General features: G+C 39.2%; 1 protein-coding gene across 3 annotated transcripts in view; it reads right to left on the bottom strand.

The window, feature by feature from the left end:
* Positions 1-21,098, bottom strand: part of MSR1 (macrophage scavenger receptor 1) — an 82,234-nt gene that overhangs the window by 24,335 nt on the left and 36,801 nt on the right. For 2 of the 3 annotated variants that reach the window (XM_015085327.3, XM_053216356.1), the window contains 2 exons: positions 16,581-16,670; positions 7,858-7,911 (listed from right to left, as the gene is read on the bottom strand). In XM_015085327.3, the coding sequence (XP_014940813.1) occupies positions 7,858-7,911; positions 16,581-16,670 (144 nt within the window). Of the gene's footprint in view, positions 1-903; positions 5,676-7,857; positions 7,912-16,580; positions 16,671-21,098 lie in introns of those variants that run through there. The other variant, XM_015085328.3, reaches the window with a different exon arrangement.

Genomic DNA, 21,098 nt, shown 5'->3' with positions numbered 1-21,098 from the left:
CAATATAGGCCTTGAGAAGTGAGGGACAGGAAGATGGGCAGAGGCACCTGAAGCAGATCTTCCTCATTCTGAAAGTTCCAGCCATGACCCGTGAAGATTTAGATGTGAGACTTCAGACAATGACATCAATTCTCGATACTTTCCTGTTATAGGATGAATTATATCCACCCGAAATACACCTGTGGACATCCTAACACCCATGTGACTGTATATAGAGATAGGGCCTCTAAGGAGATAGTTCAGGTTGATTGAGGCCATACGGGTGAGGCCTAATCCAACAGGACTAGTGTCCTGAGGGCACTTAGATCTTGGACTTCCAGGGTCCAGAACTAGGAGGGAACACATTTGGGTTTAGTCACCCTGTCTGTCGTACTTTGTTCTCACAACCCTATCAGACTAATCCACGTCTCCCTCTCTTTTCCTCTCTGTTTTGTGTTTAGTTGCAAATGAAATGAGTAACAGAGTCCCTCAATGGGTATAAATTTGAAAATACAGCCTTTTCTCTAATTTATAAGTTAGAAGCAGCCATCCCTGTTATGTCATGATCTGAGCACAGTAAAAACCTCCTTTTAACAAAATCACTGTGCCACTGAAATGCCAACTTTATTTAAAGGCTTAGCAGAGTCTATTTAAAAAAAAAAAGAAAAAAAGAAAGAAAACGGCAAAGGGGCACCTGGGTGGCTCAGTTAAGTGGCCGACTTCATTCAGCTCAGGTCATCATCTCCCAGTTCATGGGGTTGAACCCTGCATCGGGCTCTGTGATGAGAGCTCAGAGCCTGGCGCCTGCTTCCGATTGTGTGTTTCCTTCTCTCTCTGCCCCTCCCCTACTTGTGCTCTGTTTCTCTCTCTCTCAAAAATAAACAAACGTTAATTTTTTAAAAAAAAAAAAACCTGCAAAAGTATTTATTAAGGGCCTACTAGATGTTTTACTACAGTAATAATAATTACTCATTTGGCTACTTTCTGTGATTAATATAATACACGTTCTTTTGGTATAGACATAGTATTTCTATGTGCGAGTGAAATAGAAGGTAACAGAATATAACAGGAGACTACAACAGGAGAGAGTTTGGCATGAAAGCTTGTTTTGGAATAGAACAGATAATCATTTCGTAGGGAATAAATGAATTATGCTATAAGCCATGTGGAGTTTTTGCAAAAATATTGTGCACAGAGACTGAATATTTGTGTTCAGGTGAAGCAATTTACCTTTCAGCATTTCTAGGAAATGGAAAATCAGAATTACACAGAACATCATTAGGAAGAAGGGTGGTTTTCATTTTGCTAAATCAGTCATATTAAGATTCCTTTAAATAGTTCCCGGTAATGAGCATCTGAAAAGTTGCTGGGATTCAGGTGTCCCATTTTGCAGTGAGTGGGTCAGGCAGAATGCGAGTAATTCAGGGAAGCAGGGAATGGAAATCACACAGAGCACCCCCGGGAAGGGGCCAGTCTGTAGGTTAGGCCATAATGGGAGATATTTCTCGGGCACTTCACGTGCAAGCCAGCAACTGTGTGGTTCTGGGGAATCTGGTGTAGAGATTCCCTCTGCAGGACGGTGCATTTCCAGAGAAGCCCAGAGAGAGAGGGGGCGAGTATGGTTGTGAGCCCGAAGTCGGACGGTGCCTTAATAGGAACAAAGGAAACGATCTCGTGGTGGCGTGAGACCACAGTGACTGCAGAGTGGGAAGCCAGCACCCGGTTCTCTGAAGCGGGGCAGGCAAGCTGTTTGGTCTTCTGAGGCTGTGGATGATGGGAACCGGTGTGTTGGGTCTAGTCCACCACTTTCAGGCTTGTAACCAGATGGATTTCAAATTTTGCTGGTGTGAGAGACCTGGGTGGAGCTGTACTGATTGTTTTTTTTTTTGTTTTTTTTTTTCTTTCCTTCTAAGTGGCTCCGGTAGGAGTCGGGCTGTGTTGAGTCAGCTCGGAAGAGAGACTCAACAGGGTAAACGCTGACCGCTGGATCCATCCCCGATTTAAATCTCTTATTTCAACTTACACGACGTATTAGTCATCTCCACTATTCGGGAACACACCCATTGTGTTAACGGAACGTTACACGTTTTGACAACACCTCATGGACTCGCATAAAGCTTTAAAAACCACAGACTGTCAAGAACAAGAAGGCTTAGCTAAGTTACCTGGAGCCACGTGGCTCCCGATGGTGTATTCTGCTCAATCATAACGGGTGCTGCTGAGAAAACTACACAATTGAGTTTGGAAAAAGAGACACAATAACAGAAGAGGGACATCAAAGCAGCCAGATTATATTAAAAAATATATCTGTGAGCCAGTTACTGAAAAAATGTTAAGAGTGAGCCAGTTACCGAAATAAAAACAGAATATTAACAGGTGGTTCCTTCTCCTCACGCCCATAAGTAAATAACTCTTATTACCGACAATGTAAACTTCGCAGGTGTTCCGGGGAGACTATGTTTCTGAATAACAGATGTGGGGCAGAACTGGAGGCAAGAGCCGACACAGTATGCGAAGGTAGAAACATACACAAATCAAGATTAATTGGCAATGCTTTTTTTTTTTTTAATTTTAAATAATGGAAGTCATACTCTAAGAATTTCCACCTGCTTTGTGTCTTCAAATTATTAGGCCCATTCCGGAAAACCAAGTTGCTTATTACAAATCTCTTTCCCTCTTTTCCCCATAGCCTCCACGCTATGCATTTGCGGCATTTATATTTAAGAAAAGAAAAAACTAGTGTGGGGGTGTTGAATGCAGTCATAGTTACAACATGGGGCTTTGGAGATTGATATACCTGGCTTTGAGTTTCTGCCCTTCCATTTATCAGCAGTGAGCTTCAGTTTCCAATCTACAAAATGGGAATAACAAAGTACCTACCTCAAAGGCTCTTCTGAGGATTAAATGAGATAATGCATCAAAAGCCCCTGGTGCACACCCAGTGTTGTCTAAATGTTCACTGTTATCATTATTTAGTGTTTGGAGGAGAGGGTTTTACTTCGGTCGGCTGAAAGCTTTGAGAAAGACCAAAATTCATCTGCGATTGTGCTGTCCTCAGTAGAAATCAATGGCAAGTCAAACTGATATTTCACACCCTTGCACGAGTTTTAAGACACTGTAAATTCACATTCTAATTACAGTCTCATTGGGCATGAATAAAGCACAGTAAAAAATACTGACCAATGACACATTGGTCATCGGTGTGTTTAGGACAGAGCCTCACACGAAGTGTTTAATTGTATAGTAGGAATTGTTTTTGCTTGACTGAAACACACTTCCACGTCAGGCGAGAACAGAACAGAGGAATCCTTGTGATAAGCAGGAGAGCTCGAGGCAGATTTCTGTCTCTTCCTCGCACATTACTCAGGGTGGTATAATTTGTGCATCTGAGCTGGGCATTCAGATCTATTTTTGTCTAAGGAGAAAAGAGAAATCCTTCTCCCCTAATTTGCAAAGTCTGGATCAGTATTTCACACACTTAGCATCTACTTGCGCTTTGGGGTGTCAAGCAACCTGTGAATGGAGTGCCCTGCAATTATCTGCCACGATCTCTGGGATCAGGGTCATTCTTTGGCCAGTGTGGACCACAGCCCGATGGCAAGGGAAGACGGGTTCCCAGGTTCTAGTTGGCCCCCAGTACAGAGTGCGGTAGGAAGTGACACCTAATTCAACCCCAGACAAAGAGCTTCAACTCCCCTCCCGGTGTTTGCATTAACTGGCTAGTCGACATGGCCAGTCTTCTAACACTAAGGACCATCTCGAGACTGGCTGATTCCTCCCCCTCCTCTTTTTTGTTTTTATTCTTGGAGACTCTGGTGTCATTAGGGGCAGACCCAGAGGACCATAGACAACTCTAATTTGTTTCAACCCTTCTTGGAGCTTTCTCATCAGCAGAGTCTTGGGCTCACGCTTCGTCCTTCAGAGCCTGGACTCTCTTGTTTTATTAGACTGACATTTTGTTCGGACCTCTGTTGACAGCTTCTGGCCTCTGGCACACACTCCGTTTAGTCACTTCTTTTATTTACAACTTACGCTCTTCTGCTCGGCCCAGACAAACTCAGTGATTTGTGATCTGGTCACACTTTCATTCCTCTGTCTCGCGTAAAATCTCATCTTCCTCTCTAGCATCTCTCTCTTTTTGTCCGTGACATTTACTTGGCTTCTTGCGTTTTCATTTTGCTTTCGCTCCTAGCCTCAGGACCGGTTTTAAATGCCTGCGTGATTCCGGCACGGAACAGCAATTCCGGTTGAGAGAGACCACGGCACAACAGACCTTGTGTGTTTAAATCACTTTATGATTTTACAGGGCATCTTCACACACACAGTATCTCACGTGACCCTCACAGCAACCCTGTGAGGTAGGTGTCATGAAACGCTTTTCCCAGGAGAGGGAATGGAAGGGCTGAGGGACACACGGACACGCTCAAATTCTACCAGAAATTCAAGACTGGGACGCCTGCGACTATTTGTAAACCGTGAAGAAAATGAGAGGTGTGAAAACGTCATCTGCTAATAAACAGAAAGAACTTCAAAAACAACATGATAGCCTATATTTTTCCTATGCCTTGTTTCGGTCTGCCTTTTCTTATTTTTTTTTTCCCCTTTCTCTTTTTTATCCCTTTGTTCACCTACATAAAATATTTCCAGTTCTATGGAAATATTTCTTTATCTTCAGGATCTATACTAGATACTTAAAGCGTAAAATACAAAAAAGCTTTTGGCAATAGAAAACTTCAGCATTATTTTTTCACGATCAAAATACTTGCTTGAAATTGCCAGGTAATTGAAGGAAGTAAGTTCTGTGTTTTGGTCTAAATGTGTTGAATGAACTGTTCAAGCTCTACTTTACCTCACTATAAACTTTGGGAAAAACAGGGGGGGGGGGGGAGGTGGTATAATTTGTAGAGTAAGCAGATAAGAAGGTAAATTAAGCTAATCAAAATCAATATTTTTAATATTTTAAAGAATTTAATAATCTTGATCTCCTCTGAACACCTGTAGAGCCCTGTTCCTCCCCCAGAATAGCTCTGTTGTATTGTATAATCACCTGTTTCCATGTCTAGGCTTTCAGGGACTATTAGCTCTATGAGGGCCAGAGACAATAGACAATAGACAATATCTTATTAGCTGTTATGTTCAGCTACAGGAGGCACACAATGAACATGTGCAGAGTGAATGAATGAATTTTCTTTTATGTTATCCCTATCACTTATTGAGAGTATTGTTTTTGAATGTAAAGAACCCATATATAATCAATATCCATGAGATGTCTCCTAGAACCCAGTGGGTTAAATTGGGTTCAGTAAGACATCAGATGAGTGGGGAGCAGAGGGCTCCTGCTCTTGCTCTGAGAACCAGTAGGAGCAGCTTGCCAGTCAGTACATGGGAGATGACCCAGCTAAGGGTGCCAGCAGATGGTGGTGATGGTGGGTTACTAGAGTGGGAAGAGGTCTGAGCATAGGAACAGAGGTCCAAACAGCACAAAAGACCTGGAGAGAAAGCCATGTGGAAGCTGGATACGACACAGGAACCAGAGTCATTTGAAGGAGCCACAGAGGGATCTTGGAGTCAGTTGTGCGGATGATTTGTCCGGAGGTGAGGGGCCTTTTAATGAGATGGTAGCAGAGGGTGTCTTGCCCAACCTGCCTGATCTTAAAAGGGCCCTGCCCAAATATGATCCGGGAGTTGCACTGGTCCTGACAAATGTACAAAAGAGGCAATCAGTGATTACTCCTTTTATATTTAAATCATGCCTAAAAAAATATTAAATGTATTTGTTAAAATAATTTCATATAAAGTTTTATTTATCAGAAGTAACTGAAGATGTGGGGAATCAGGCAATTACATGCAGAATAAATTGGTCCAACCTTTTTGGAGCCATTTACAAGAAACCATCACATTGTAAACTGCAAGCCACCTTTGGACTATTGATTCTACTTCTAGCAAATAGTCTATTACAGAGTATTTCCACAAGATCATGTACGAGACTGCTAAATGTAGCATTGCTTAATAAAGCCAAACCATGGCAAGCAAGAAATCATCAAGTGCTCCTGACTAGGGGATAGAATACTATAGTCACTGTGGCATAGCTATATAATGGAACAATGCAGAGTCGTCGAGAAAAAAGAGCTAAAGTCACATGGACCGACATGGGCAGATGACTGACATATTGACTTAAATGAGGAAAAAGAAGAACATACTGTATAGATGTCTGTGTATATGATTTTTTTCTCTCTTTCAGAAACATCATGGAGTTACACATACTCTCTGTGGGGCGGGGGAGTGCATGGAGGGAAGTCTGCAGATCATAAACACTCATACACAGAAATGTCTCTATCATTGCTTTCGCAAAGCAAGTGTGCACTTAAGTTCAAAACAGCCATGAAAATATCTGTAAGTGAAACATCTCTGAACGTATCTGAAAAACACGTTCAAAGCGTTGGTAACCCCAGGGAACAGAAGGCAGTGTGGGTGTTCAGTGTATAGACTGCAAAACAGAGAAGTTCTTTACTTGCCAAACTTCCCCAGAGTCAAGGTTAAGTGGCTCAGAAAAAGTCTCAGGAACGGGAGCAAAAGAGATAAAAAAAAAAAAAAAAAAAAAGAACCAGAGATAAAGGCAGAGATAAAGACAGAGATCAACAGGAAGATCGGGAAAAGAGTTACGAAGAGCTTAAGTGAAAATAACTGGAGAGACACGGAACATGGAAGGTAAGTGGGATAAAAAAAAAAAAAAAGTGTTCCAGCTGTCAGAAGTGATCACATTCCAGAAGTAATGAACACGCAGGAGAAAATGTATACTAATGTTTCCATATCTTAATATAATAACAGCAACGCTAATAATCACCGAGCGACGCCAAAGCTCGTGGGGGAGACACACACTACTAAATGTTGTTCAGTTTAGGGGCAACGGGATCAACAGTGCAACAACTGTGAAAAGCATCCTGTAGCTACGTGATGCTTTAGTGGCTGGCATTCACAGTGCCAACCCTCAGTTATCTAAGTGTGGCATCTGTGCACGGTACAGGTGAAAATAATTTCTTCTGCTCTAAGGCAGAGAAATTGGTACTACGTTTTTAAAATAACTATGACTGAAAAGTGCTAGAGTTTTGGTACATTAAAGGATTAGCCATAATCTATCTAAAACAGACCCTGGTTGGGTAGAGATTATGTGTGTGTGTGCGCTCGGAGCGGCTACTCCCAGAGTCACAGCACACACAGGTCCTACTGGGGATGCAGGGGAGGGTCCCTCAATCCCTTTTCATAATCCTTTCACTGGATCCGTGTGGACGCAGCCCAGACACTCAACTGACTTACAGCCTGGTATGTTGAAGACATCTCCTCTAACAATCCTATCAAAAGGGATCCCAGTGTGAAATCTGTTCTGTTGAGGTTGTGATGTAGAACACAACCTTTCAAGTTTTTAGTGATGCAAAACAAAACACAAAAACCCCAGCCTTCAGGGAATTGATGGGTCAGGGTTGTCAGATTGTCCAAATTCCTATAGGTAGCCTTTCAGTAAGTTTACTCAGTAGGCAAGGAGGCTATAATTGTTTCTATTCATAAACTTGGGTTTCCTTCAGCAGATTGAAAGTGGCTTGAAAAGTGAACAGTTTTCTATGTGGAACTTTTAGAAGACTGTGCTCCTCAAGAAAACAAAATACAAATGGGTAATGGGTAATGAAACTTAGAGTTGTATAATTTAATCTATTTGTTTTACTCCAATTAGCAAGCTTTATTTGTAGAACACTGTGGCTGGCTTGCAAAGAATCTCTACGGCTCAATACTGAAGTTCCCAATATTTGCCTCGAGCCCAGACCACTATTATCACAAGCTTATTTATTACAAGGCACACATAAAAACAATGAACCATAAACTTACTTAGCATGCTTCCGCTCCCTTTTTCCCCCTTCTGGCCTTTGGGTCCAGGATTTCCTTGGAAACAAACAAAAAAAGCACCAATTTTATTTGTAACTAATTAAAAAATTAATTGCTGTAAATGGAGACAGAGCATCACAAAGTAACCTGGAATCTCAACTTAAAACAACCTACAGATGCTCAAATACAATAATGTTGATGGTAATAACAATGGATATCATTTTATTTTATTAAAAAATTTAATGTTTATTCATTTATTTTGAGAGAGAGAGAGAGAGAGAGAGAGAGAGGGAGAGAGAGAGAGAGAGAAAGTGCAAGGAGGGGAGGGGCAGAGAGAGAGAGAGGAAATGAGAAGAGAATCCCAAGCAGCCCAACTCGAGCCTGAACTCACAAACCCTGAGATTATGACCTGAGCTGAAACCAAGAGTCTGTCTCTTAACCAACCGAGCCATCCAGGCACTCCAATGATGGCCATCATTTTAAAAGTCTACTGGGTCCGTTACATAATCTCAAATTATCTACAAGGGCATTAAATATCCGATTTTCCTAAAGCAGGCAAAACTAACGTATAAGCACAATTTGTGCTTATTCATCTTCTGTTTTTGTTTTCCCTCTTTCATTTTTGCCTTTCTCTCTCCCCCCAGGATGTCTTGTGTCTTTTATCCCATCTTAAACCTTGATTTCTGTATTTTCCATTATACTTCATCTGTTTTTCTATTTGTTAAGAGGGGAAAATCCCAAACATCTGGGAATGAATTTCTGGGAGTGCTAAGATCCTGATCGCCTCCTTCTGAGGGAAGGTAAGAAGGTCTGAGGGGCATCTAAACCTCGAAGCCTACTTTGGCTTTGAGAAATCTTATCTATTTACATAGGGGTGTGGTACAAGGCTAGCATTTTATAGGAGGGTCAGGATTTAAATAGGTATCGGAAACATTGTTAAAATCTTTGCTAAAGGTTGCTATTCAACCACAGCTCCACTTTTATTTCATTTTTTAAATGTTTATTTATTTTTTGAGTGGGAGGGAGGGAGGGAGGAAGGGAGGGAGAGAGAGAGAGAGACCGTGTGTGAGCGAGCACAAGTGTGAGCAACCAAGCACAGAGTACAAGCAGGGGAGGGGCAGAGAGTGGGAGACACAGAATCCAAAGCAGGCTCCAGGCTCCGAGGTGTCAGCACAGAGCCCCACTCAGGGCTCGAACTCACGGACCGTGAGATCATGACCTGAGCCAAAGTCAGATGCTTAACTGCCTGAGCCAGCCAGGCGTCCCTCAAATCTTTCTGAACTAAAAGTTTATTCTTCCATCAAATGAAAAAATAACACCTTCCATTGAAGAGTTACCTTGAAAATCAGCAACGATGTTTATAAAGCCTCTTGCCCATAAGAGATGAATAAATTAACAGACGGTAGCTCTTACCATTTCACAACATCTCCCAAAGCTTAGCTAGAATGGTCCCACTGTGGTTTTATTCTCAGTGAACGAGAAAGGACATTTTCATCTCATTTCACGTTTTATGGCACCATTTTTTTAATGCTTATTTATTTTGAGAGAGGGAAGGAGAGAGAGAATATGATAGTTATTTTTAATTTTAAAGTTTTAATATTTATTTGGGTTTTTTATTTTTTTGTTTCCCTCATTTAGTTTACTTTGTATTCAACCTTTGTTTTTAAACATTTGTTCTTATTCATCATTTAAAGACTTTTTGAGCCCCAATTTATCAGATTTAAAAATATAACATTACATTGATAAGTAACATGAGAATTGAGATTTAACACTTAAAAATTATAAGCTGCTTCCAATTAAAATTTCATTGTGAAGGTTTCATGAAATGCCAACCATTCCTTTTTAGAGTATGAATAGATTGTCTCTAACCATTTTCCATACATGATTACACTGTACATAATTATATTCACTTTTTAATTGTGATTCAGTCATTTCAGGTAATATGAAACTTTCAAAAATCATTAATTTATCAAAGTACTCAACTCCTTTCCAATTTTTTCGATGATATACTTTTATGAGATATTGTATCTCCATGTCCCCAAGAGGAAAAGTCTAAGATATTAAACAAAAATTGGGACAGGGGTACTTAAAAGGGTGTAATGATCAGTTCTAATTCTTTTCAGAGAAGGTAATGTAATAAACAAGCTTAATTTGATCATTTTTGCTTTATTTAGAAAAAAGAAAGAGCTGTACACTCTTCTTGGGAGTCTTTTTATATTACAATTTGTTTTGGATAGTTTAAAAATAGAAATGCTCGAGCCAGAGCCCTGAGGGAATGACCCACTTAAATCCTGTTAGCTCTAGATCTTATGATAAATAAAAAATCAGGTTTTTTTTATTTTGCTTTTTTATTTCATACCACTTTTTAAAAATGATAAAATGAAACAAAACTTTTTTTTTTCCTTCTTATAAGTAAACACAAATGTTTTAGGTTACTCTAGCATGACTCAAAGGTCTCCTCACAGACGAAGTTACTTGGAGATTTTTTTTCTCACAGGTAAACACATCAGAAACATCCTTGCTAGAGAACAGGAGTGCATCCCTCCTTTACAAGGATACCTTTGGCTAAAACGGAGCCCAAGAATTGTCAAAACCTGGTGTTAATCTCCTTTCATAAGTGGCACTCTTCAATCAAAAATAAGGAGCTTATATTTCTGAAAGCCATTAAAAAACAAGAAATAAATAGTATGTAATATATTGACATTCTAACTTTATGTAGAGGAGGGGGTATTTTCAATCACATTATGATTTCAAGTATTTTTAGTGCCCCTGCTACGGGCTGGAACACTAGGTTACTTATTTTGCCACACATGCCCTATGAGCCCAGGTCTTCAGGTATTTCAATTTTAGATGAGACCATCCTCCGCCCTAAGCCTAAGACTGCTTCCTGTTTCCTGAAGGCTTCACCTTTGACCTTCTCATTAACCTCCCCCCTCCTTCCTGGGTCTCCTCAACCCCTCCCTTATTTTATCCTGCCATCTGCATCTAAGTGGTATTCAAATCTCTTTCAAAGAAAAACAAAACAAATGAAAACCACAACACAGAAAAACCTGATCTGTTCTCTGAGAGTCAAGACTGTTCAAGAACTGACTCTACCTCCACGTTCCAGCTGATCCTGGATCCTCCACACCTCTGAGCATCCCCCAATCTGGTTTCCACTCACCCCACGGAAACTGCTCTCAATAAAGGTGACATCCTTACAACAACAGCAACAACAGCAAAGGGACTTCTCTAGAGCTCATATTACTCTACCACCTTGTGAAACTCGCTCTTGCCTTTGGCTTTTTCTCACCACATCCCCCAGCTTTTCTTAATCACCCTGGCTGCTTCTGCTCAATCTACGGCTTGGCTTTTACTGCGGATCCTGTACCTCGCTGGTTAAGGCTTCATCCTCAGCCCCTTCTCCTCTCACCATCTGCCCATGAAAGAGTATTAAAACCAAAGATTCCAATAAACTTTTATATAATCATAGCTACAAGTGTGTCTACTTCTAGCCTCTCCCCTGAACTCCAAACCCATGTATTCACTGATTTGTGACTATTTCCATGAATGTCACAGAGAAAATGTTCAGTAATTATCTGTCAAATAAATACATGGATCATTTACAGTCGAGAGTTTCAGATACTCTGAAGAAAGACCATAACTCACCCTTACAGTCGGACTTTGAATGGGCTCTGTGACTCCAGCTGAAGGGAGGCACCTTATTTACAGGCTCTAAAACCTAGTTCATTCGGCGAGGTTACATTCAGAGATTTTGAAGATGGGTAAGGTTACATTTCAGTTAAATCTTCAAAGCTTTTTGAAATACATATGTCAGATTATAACTGCTCTACTCTACAGATCTGTTAGATATCAAGACAAAATAGTCTTAAGGACTATTAAGGACCGTGTCTTATTTACCCCTCATTTCCCAGGATCTAGCATTGCAGTGTATATACAGCAAGTAATTATTTCATGCAGAAGAAGGACACAAGGGGGCGGGGAGGGGGGGGAAGAAAAGGAGAGCAGAAGAGAAAATAAATAGGGTGCTCTTTTTTTTTTTTTAAGTTTATTTATTTTGAGAGACACGCAGAGAGAGAGACCGAGAGAAAGCGAGCAGGGGAGCAGAGCAAGAGGGAGAGAGAGAATCCCAAGCAGCTTCCTTGCTGTCAGTGCAGAGCCCAATGCATGGCTCCATCTCACAAACTGTGAGATCATGACCTGAGCCGAAATCAAGAGCGAGACTCTTAACCTAATGCGCCACTCAGGGGCCCCAACAGGGTGCTCCTTCTTAAGCTTTTTGCTTTTAAGGTTTATTTATTTATTTATTTATTTTTTAACGTTTATTTATTTTTGGGACAGAGAGAGACAGAGCATGAACGGGGGAAGGGCAGAGAGAGAGGGAGACACAGAGTCGGAAACAGGCTCCAGGCTCTGAGCCATCAGCCCAGAGCCCGACGCGGGGCTCAAACTCACGGACCGCGAGATCGTGACCCGGCTGGAGTCGGACGCTTAACCGACTAGCTTTTTGCTTTTAAATCTGTCAGTGCTTTAAATATTATTCAGATAGTCCAGGACGTGTCATTGGTTAGAATATGACAATTACTGGATTTTATTTCTAGTTTTACTACCTTCTTTGGATTATTTTGGAGGAGAGACTCTATTATTCATTGTTTTAATCTACAGTATAACTAAAGTAGTACCAGGAATGATGTTCACATTTCTACTGAATTTGAGTTTTAAATAAGGCAGTGATATCCCAAGGATATCTTTTGTCATAGGAATTCTTACCTCTGCTCTTGCTTTTATTTTTGCAGAGTTTCTCTTTCTCCACTCTTTTTCTTTACCTGAATATATGGTTCTCAAAGTGTGTTCCCCGAAACAACATCATCACTATCACCTGGAAACTTGTGAGGACTAAAAATTTTCAAGGGAGCCCAGCCCCCAGCCCCCAAACTATTGATTTAGAAGCTCTGGGGGGTAGGGACGCCTGGGTGGCCTCAACTGGTTAAGCATCTGAGTCTTGATTTTGGCTCAGGTCATGATTTCACAGTTGGAGAGATTGAGCCCCTTGTCAGGCTCTGTGCTGACAGTGTGGAGCCTGCTTGGGATTCTCTCTCTCCCTCTCTCTCTGCCCCTCCCCCGCTCCCACATGCATTCTCTTCCTCTCTCAAAATAAACTTAAAACAAAAACAAAAACAAAAACAAAAACTCTGGGGTAGAGCCTAGTAAGCCATTTTAACAGGACTTACAGGCGATTCTAATGCCTGGTAAAGCTTGAGAACCTCCGACCTAAAGACATTGTATGCATTTTTTTTTAACCTAAGTATATTTCACATACAATATTCTAGTAGTTTCAGGTATAAAACCTATTATACATCTTTTAGGCCAGCACTAACACTGCTTCCTCTGTAATACCCTGTCTTGCTCTACAGAATTAATCACTCTCTACTTTCTGCTTCCATAGTGTTTGGTCCTAATTCACGAATGTTTATTACCTACCACATTGCATTATAGCTAATTGCTTCTGCATTTTTTTATTCCTGCTCCTTAGGGGATATGCTATGTTTTATCTGCAGCACACAGCGAACCCTCATAAAATTATGTTGACTGGGTGAATGAATCAGTGAATGCTCTCTCAAATACTTTGATTAGAGGGCATTTGTTGAACTGTAGGAGCTTGACAGTGGGGAAAAAGAAACACACTAGAGCTTGTATAGGCAGCAGCTAATAACTAACATGTTTATATAGCTTACTTTCTGATAGAAACTGTTTGAAGTACTTTAAAACATTTATTAATTCATTTTATTTTTACAGAAATTCTAAAATATGGGTCTTCTTAATAGCCTTGTTTTTAGATGAGGAAACTGAGGCACAGAGAGGCTTAAATGTGTGGGGAGGTGCTCTTTTTTTTTTAAGGATACACTATGCTATTTCTGTCAAGTACCTACCATACTATGCTTTCCCTGTATTTCCCAAGAGGCTAAAATAAATAACAGACATGGAATAACTAGGTGCCAACATGAAATTCAAATACAAACCACTGTGACAAACATTCATTCTTCTCAAATGAACCACGTAAGATTAGATCGTGCACATACACATTACAGAATGATCTTGTTGACTAAGTTTTAGAAGAGTAGCCATTGCGAGGAAATTTCTGGGAGAAAACTCAAGGGTGGGGAGCTGGCTAGTTTTGTACTCCCAGCTCCAAGCATGGTGTAGAAGAAAATATAGGCACTCAATAAGTGAGGAAGCTTAGTTTTCATTAAATCAGCTAAGTTACGTTACAGTTACAGGCCTCTTCTGTGGTTTATTTCTAACATCATCCCTGACCATATAGGAAGATTATACATAACAGATGGGTGTGAAAAAGAATAGGGCCTTCTTAACATTCATATTTTTTCCCATGTTTCCCCTTTTTGTGTAGACTTTCCAGAAAGACAAATTAATAGCTCTGATTTACTCAGAGCTCATATTGATACTCATTTATGAAGTTACCCTTTATGATTTAATGTAAATAGAAAGTTACAAATAGTCTGTACCAGAAAGAGTCCCAAACAAACTATTACCATGATTTTGCCAGGGATAATAAATGAGATAGTAGATTAGCATGCCATTTTAGCTTTAAAGTTAGAATACAGATAAAACATGTTTTCGCATTTCATGGAACTATTTTAAATTATCTCGGAAACTATAAGTAGCTTTGCAATTTTGTCAAATTCAGGGTTTTTAAATATATTTATCTATCGCACACAAGTTGCTCATTTAGTAAATTCAGCAATTCCTGAAGGATGTAGATAATTTCAAACAAATTAACAAACGAACACTTCTTCCCATTTTGCCAAAAAGGCCTGATCAAAGCTAGACAGATTTAGAGATGGTTGGTATATAAATATACCATTCAGTTCAGGTAATTGGGTCTGATTGAAGGCTGCTTATTGGTGGCTAGCTGATTTTTCTCCAAGCTTAATTGCTACTGACACCATCAAAACACCTTGGGCGCCTGAGCATCTCCGTTAAATGTCTGACTCTTGATATTAGCTCAGATCATAATCTGGTGGTTGTGAGATCGATGGGCACAGGGCTCCATGCTGAGCATGGAGTGTGCTCAGGGTTCTCTCTTTCCGTTTCCCTCTGCCCCTTGTCCACTCATGATGGATCTTCCCTTTCTCTCTGCCCCTCCTTCACTCGTGATGGATCTGGATCGATCGATCTCTCTCTCTCCCTCCCTCCCTTTCTCAAAACTACATAAATAAAGATTAACAAAAAACAACACCTCAGCACACTTATTAAAACTGCTAAAATCCAAACGCTGACAACACCAAAGGCCAGTGTGGACGTGGAACAACAGGAACTTTCATTCATTGCGGTGGGAGGTGCAAAACGGTACAGACACTTTGGAAGACAGTCTGGCGGTTTCTTACAGAATTAAACACAGGTTTACCATCCGATGCAGCAATCGAACTTCTAGGCAAACTCATGTCAGCAGTCTTATTCATGACTGCCCAAACTTGGAAGTACCACGATGTCCTTCAAATAAGTGAATGCACAAACGAATTGTGATACATCCATACATCAGGATATACTGAGCATTAAAAATAAATGAGCTCTCAGGCTACAAAAAGACATGGAGAAGCTTAAATGCATATTGTTAAATGGAATAAGCCAATCTGAAACGATTACATACAGTATAATTTCAACTGTATGACCTTCTGGAAAAGGCAAAACCATGGAGAGTGCAAACAGATTAGTGGTAGCCAGGGCTGGGAGGGAGTGGGGTGGTGAGGAGTAGGAGGACCCCAGGGGATCTTTAAGGCAGTGAAACTGCTCTGTATGACACTCCAGTGGTGGACACATGTCTCTATATATTTGTCAAAACCCACAGAATGTATAACACTAAGAGTGAACTCTAATATAAACTGTGGTCTTAAATTAATAATAATGTATCAGTATTGGTTCATCAATTCTAATAAATGCACCACACTGACGCGAGGCGTTAATAATAGGGAAACTGGATGTGGGTTTATGGGAACTCTCTGTATTTTCTGTGCAGTTTTTCTATAAACCTAAAACTACTCCAAAAAAGAAAATGGATTAAAAAAAAACAAACCACCTCAATGATAAGGTGATTATGACCCTTTGTCATAATTTTCTTTGAGATTAGGAAACAATAAGCCTCTCTCCTTCTAAAATTTCCTTGTAAAGCTCACAATTCAAGCTTAGGCTACTGTTATAAGGAGTAGAAATAATGTCATCACGTATGTAAATTTTAAAGAGCCTGAATCATGCAGATTATTAAGAACTAATTATATAATAGCAGCCAGTTTATCTTGCAGAGACTACGATTTCTGACCTATCTGTGGATTGCTGACTATAACTTCCCAGGGTTTGGCCCATTTTAGTTAAAAGTATATTTATACTTTGTTTTTCTTTGTGAGTCTTTCCACTCTCTTCTAAGATAGATACCATTCTTCATGTGATTTACGGTTGGGTAGAGTTTATAAATCCTCTGTTGTCTTTTTTTTTTTTTTTTTTTTTTTAAGACTTTTCCTTTGGGACATAGAAACTGCTCAGGTAGACAGAAATTAGTTTCTAAGTGTTTCAGACCACGAGACAAACTACATGTGCATCAGCTGTTCATGCTGGGATGGCTATTGTTTTTGTTATGCAAGACTATGGGAAAGTATCTCTGCTCCATGTATATATTACATTATCTACAAAGAACATCTAGATGATCACCACACCTGTCCTCCCGGTCTTCCCCATTGGTCCTGGGAATCCTCGGCTTCCAGGAAAACCAATTGCTCCCCGATCACCTTTGGGACCTGGAGGACCTATGTCGTTAACAAAGAAAAACACAGTGGAAATAAATCATTTTTCATATAGGTTTGTGAGTATAAGAAAATCAATGAATATACAATGGGCAAATTTCCAAAGGTAGGCATAATATTCGATCATAACATTTCATGAGTGCCATTGATAAACAATATAAGCAGTTGGTAGAAACATTAGTGCATTTAGTACAATGTAGATACTAATAAAAAACATATTGTTATCACAAGTAAAAAGCATATAAGAAAAAAATTTTTGGAGTTTTAACCAGAAGGCTTATGTAATCCAATCAGGAATCCTCAAATGGCAGGATTCTGCCTGTAGCTGAAATGGTAACTTTGAAATGTACAAGGTGAAAACAGAATTCTTAAGATTTGTTCCTGAAAAAACACAACTCAAGCAATGAGAAGTCTAAAAAAATATTTAAAAAATTGGGTCCTACTGCTGGAATATATTAAGCTTTCTTTCATGTACTTGATTTTACACATTCTATTGTAATCCCAAACAATAATGTGACCATATATATGTGATATATATACATTTGTGTGTGTGTGTACTATACAAAGATTCATTTATGGGTGAATATTATATAAATATACAAACCCAGGATTTTATGTGATTAAATGAAAATAGCCCCCCACCATTACTGTAGTGACCATGATAACTGCACATGAAAGTGTTATTTTCCAGTAGAATAAACTATTTCATCCTGGAGTCCAGCAGTTTGAAATAAACTATTGTAAAAATCTCATTTTAGATGTTATTATCAGTTCACAGAGATTCTATTAATTCAATTTTCAGTTAACTCCTTGGAAAGCACACTATGAAACATTTAAAAATTATACATCTTTTTCCAATATCAATCTGTTAATATATTGTTGTTAGTTTACAAGTTCCAGGAGGCAGGACTTATCCATACTTAATTCAGTAAAAAAAAAAAAAAAAAAAAAAATCTTTTCTTGAGGTACATTCATATAGATACCTAAAATTGAGCTAAATATTCTTTAAGAAATGTTAAGTTCAACATTTAAGTTAAAGTTTAAAGTTAAGTTAAAATTTAACATTCTTAAATAGTTAAGAAATATTATTTATGCCAGCCTAAACTTTGCTTCCATTGTATATTATGCAGATATCCAAAGCAATAAAATGATAAATTATGTTTAGAAATATGAGTAAAGTCAGGGCATCTCAATTTAATAATTCAATATACATTACTTTACATAAATATAGATATACTGTATATATGCATTATATATAGATGTATATGTATACATCTATATATACCTAACTATATCAATATATGATACATAAATTGCTATTTTCATATATCGAATACACACACAAACTCACACACAAACACACTCTACCTTATAGTATCTACTAGCTGGATTTCATAGCATACAGCCTAAAAAGGAATTATCGTCAGTTCTCAAGATGGGCTAATTGATTAATACTTATACCTTTCTTCATTACCCAAGGAAGACAGTCAGTATCTGTACTTACAGTTATTAAAAGGTCACTCAAATTTACATATAAAAACACCGACTATAAATTCTTTCTCTCTCTTTTTGTAAATCTTAGGCCACTGCCCACTCTTTATAGAATGCTGCTCACGGGTAACTCCCATTTGTACAATTTTCTCCATTAATTCAACAAAGATACACTGAGCACACATATTATGTCAGTCCCTATATGTTCTTGGAGTTACACAGGTTCTTATCTGAACAGATCTTCCACTGTGGAGACATACAGCAAGAAAGTTAACAAATCAAGAAAGAAAGTGATTTTGGAGATGATAATTTTAGAAAAAAGAGAGAAATGTAATAGAGGATGCCTAGCAAGGGGATCAGGAAAAACCTCTCCAATAATGACTTACTGAATACATTTTGGTGACGCTCAGAATACAGCTCTTCAACTAGGAATTATGTCACATTTTCAGTGGGTGAACAAATGAATCCATAAATGAAGGCCATGTGATACTTTCATAGAAATCACTTGATCATTAGACCTCCATTATGGGAGACATTTAGGCAGACTCTATAGGACCTATAGAGTTATGTGACTTGTGTATTTAATGATACTTCTTTATTTTTATTTATTTTGAGAGAGAGAACATGCGTGCATCTGTGTGTGTGAGTGGGGGAGGGGCAGAAAGAAAGTGGGGGACAGAGAGAGAATCCTGAGCAGGCTCCAAATTGTCAGCACAGAGCCTGATGTGGGGCTCGATCTCACGAACCATGAGATCATGACTTGAGCCGAAACCAAGAGTAGGACACTCAACCGAATGAGCCACCCAGGTGCCCCGATGTTCTTCTTTGTAATATAATCATTATTTTCACCAGCTTTTTGTCAAGGCTGCTAATTTAATTTTATTTAATGGTATGTACATAATTTGCAGACATTTTTGGATTCATTGGCATAATTAGTTACCTCCCAAAGAAACCTGCTTTCTACACTCATAGCAAGAGTCTGCAGCCAGCAATGTTCCTTACTCAAATGCATATTTTGGGGAGCACTGTCCTGGTTCCAGCCTGGGGGATAAAGCTTTTTGGGCCACAGACTGGAAGAAGAGGGGTGGGTGGGGTAAAGACACGGGTAGATATAAAGATAAATGAAATGCAGTTCTTGTCCTTCAATAACCACAGTTAGATGGACTTCATTTTCTCTTCCAGAAGCATGATTCTTATGGAAGAAAATTCAAGCTATGTCCGAAAAGTAAACAGCACTGGATAATGATCAATGTTTTGTAGCCAATGGACCCTTTGGTTCCCTCTCAAGGCGTCTCGTGTAGATAGCGCTCCCATGCCTACAGGTCAGGCTACCCTGTTATTGATCGCAGTGGGCAGAAACAGCCTAGTAGATGGCTACAGAAAGGATACTTCAGGATCTAATTCAGCGTCCTTTCCTTAAAGCACTATTGTCATGGGAGAATAACCCAGAAAGTGCCCCCAAAGGATTTCAGAGGATGTCAAGAATCCTCTACCATGACATTTATCGTTTATAGAATTACTTATCATACTGGAAGTTTTGTGCAGGCAGAAATTCTCAACCTCTGAGTATAGGATCCACAAGGCCTTGTAGAGCACACGAGGAACAGGAAAAGTGCTCAGCAAAGATTTTGTTGAGTAAAAGGCATAGGTCATTCTCCCTGGCATGCTTCCAAGGAACTACCACTCTGAAATTTCTGTTATTTGAGATACAGCACATTTTAACATAATACCCAGCCCAGTACCTGAGTATCTACTGCAGTATATTAATGAATTGGTTATTCAGGCCGCTAGAATAATCATTAAAGTTTGTCAGGTTTAGAGACCACGGTTGTGAATCTAGAGGACTTCGAGTTAGTTGGTCAAGTGGAGTTTAATAAGCTCGACTGCACGTATTCGTGAGATGTCAATGAACTTGCTGTAATCAGGAAGTAGAATTATCATGACTGTTCATCATATACTCTTTACTTCCTGATTCTAGTACCCATATTGAGCAATTAGGTAATCTGGCAGCGAACAAAACAGAATGTACCAATCAAGTGAGGAAGAATCCATTAAGAGAGATGCCTGGTAACCTGAATACTTTTGCTGCAGTGCACCAGACCAAATGGCAATTTAATAATCTACCAGAGTCAACTTATAACCCAACAATGAAATCTAACTCTCTTACATGAGAAACTACATAATGCCTATTTGCGTAAAAGAGCAGTACCAACGGCAACAGACTAAACCCTCATTAAAAGAATCAGAGCAGCTTTGCAATGGTATCTGCTCAGGGTATTAACAAAAGCTGAAACTTTTAAATCCCTTTTTCTATTTCATACATCCATAGTTCAGAAACAGTTGCAAAAGATTCTCCCAAGATCAAGTTTTGCACAGCAAGTTGTAGCCCAGACTGAACTTACATGGTTGAGTTATAAAGCTTTGACAATTGCAGTCTGTAATGGAGGAGCTGACAGACCTTTGACAATAGCAGCTCTGACAGCTGATAGAATACTGGTTACCTCCCCTGCTATGACATTAACGCGCCATTGGTAAGATCCCTGGATTGCTAGTCAAGTAGAAAGATTTTTCTGAATAAAGAATCTTACCTGGCAATATTTTCAAAGGCATACCAGCAACCTGCCTAATAGAAAAAATTATGTATATGTTGTGTATACATATGTAATAAAATAAATAGATACACAAATAGATCTTAAACAATTTTAAAGCCTTTTTCATGTAAACTATGCATTGGCCTTTTAAGTATAATGATGCCAAGGTCAGAGGTGTCACATTCAGGTTTTTCATTTTTAAACACTAGTTTTCTGATGTAACCTGGGCTAGTCAATATATTGATCAGAAAGAACATTTTATACAACCAAAAGACAGAATAATAGGATGAAGTACATGGTATTTAGACATGTTTTGGGCGGCACAGCCCATCCTAGATATAATTAAGCC

Source organism: Acinonyx jubatus, chromosome B1 (genome assembly GCF_027475565.1).
Source record: "Acinonyx jubatus isolate Ajub_Pintada_27869175 chromosome B1, VMU_Ajub_asm_v1.0, whole genome shotgun sequence".
In the NCBI taxonomy this organism is placed as follows: Eukaryota; Metazoa; Chordata; class Mammalia; order Carnivora; family Felidae; genus Acinonyx; species Acinonyx jubatus.
This window is presented reverse-complemented; position numbering and strand designations above follow the sequence as displayed.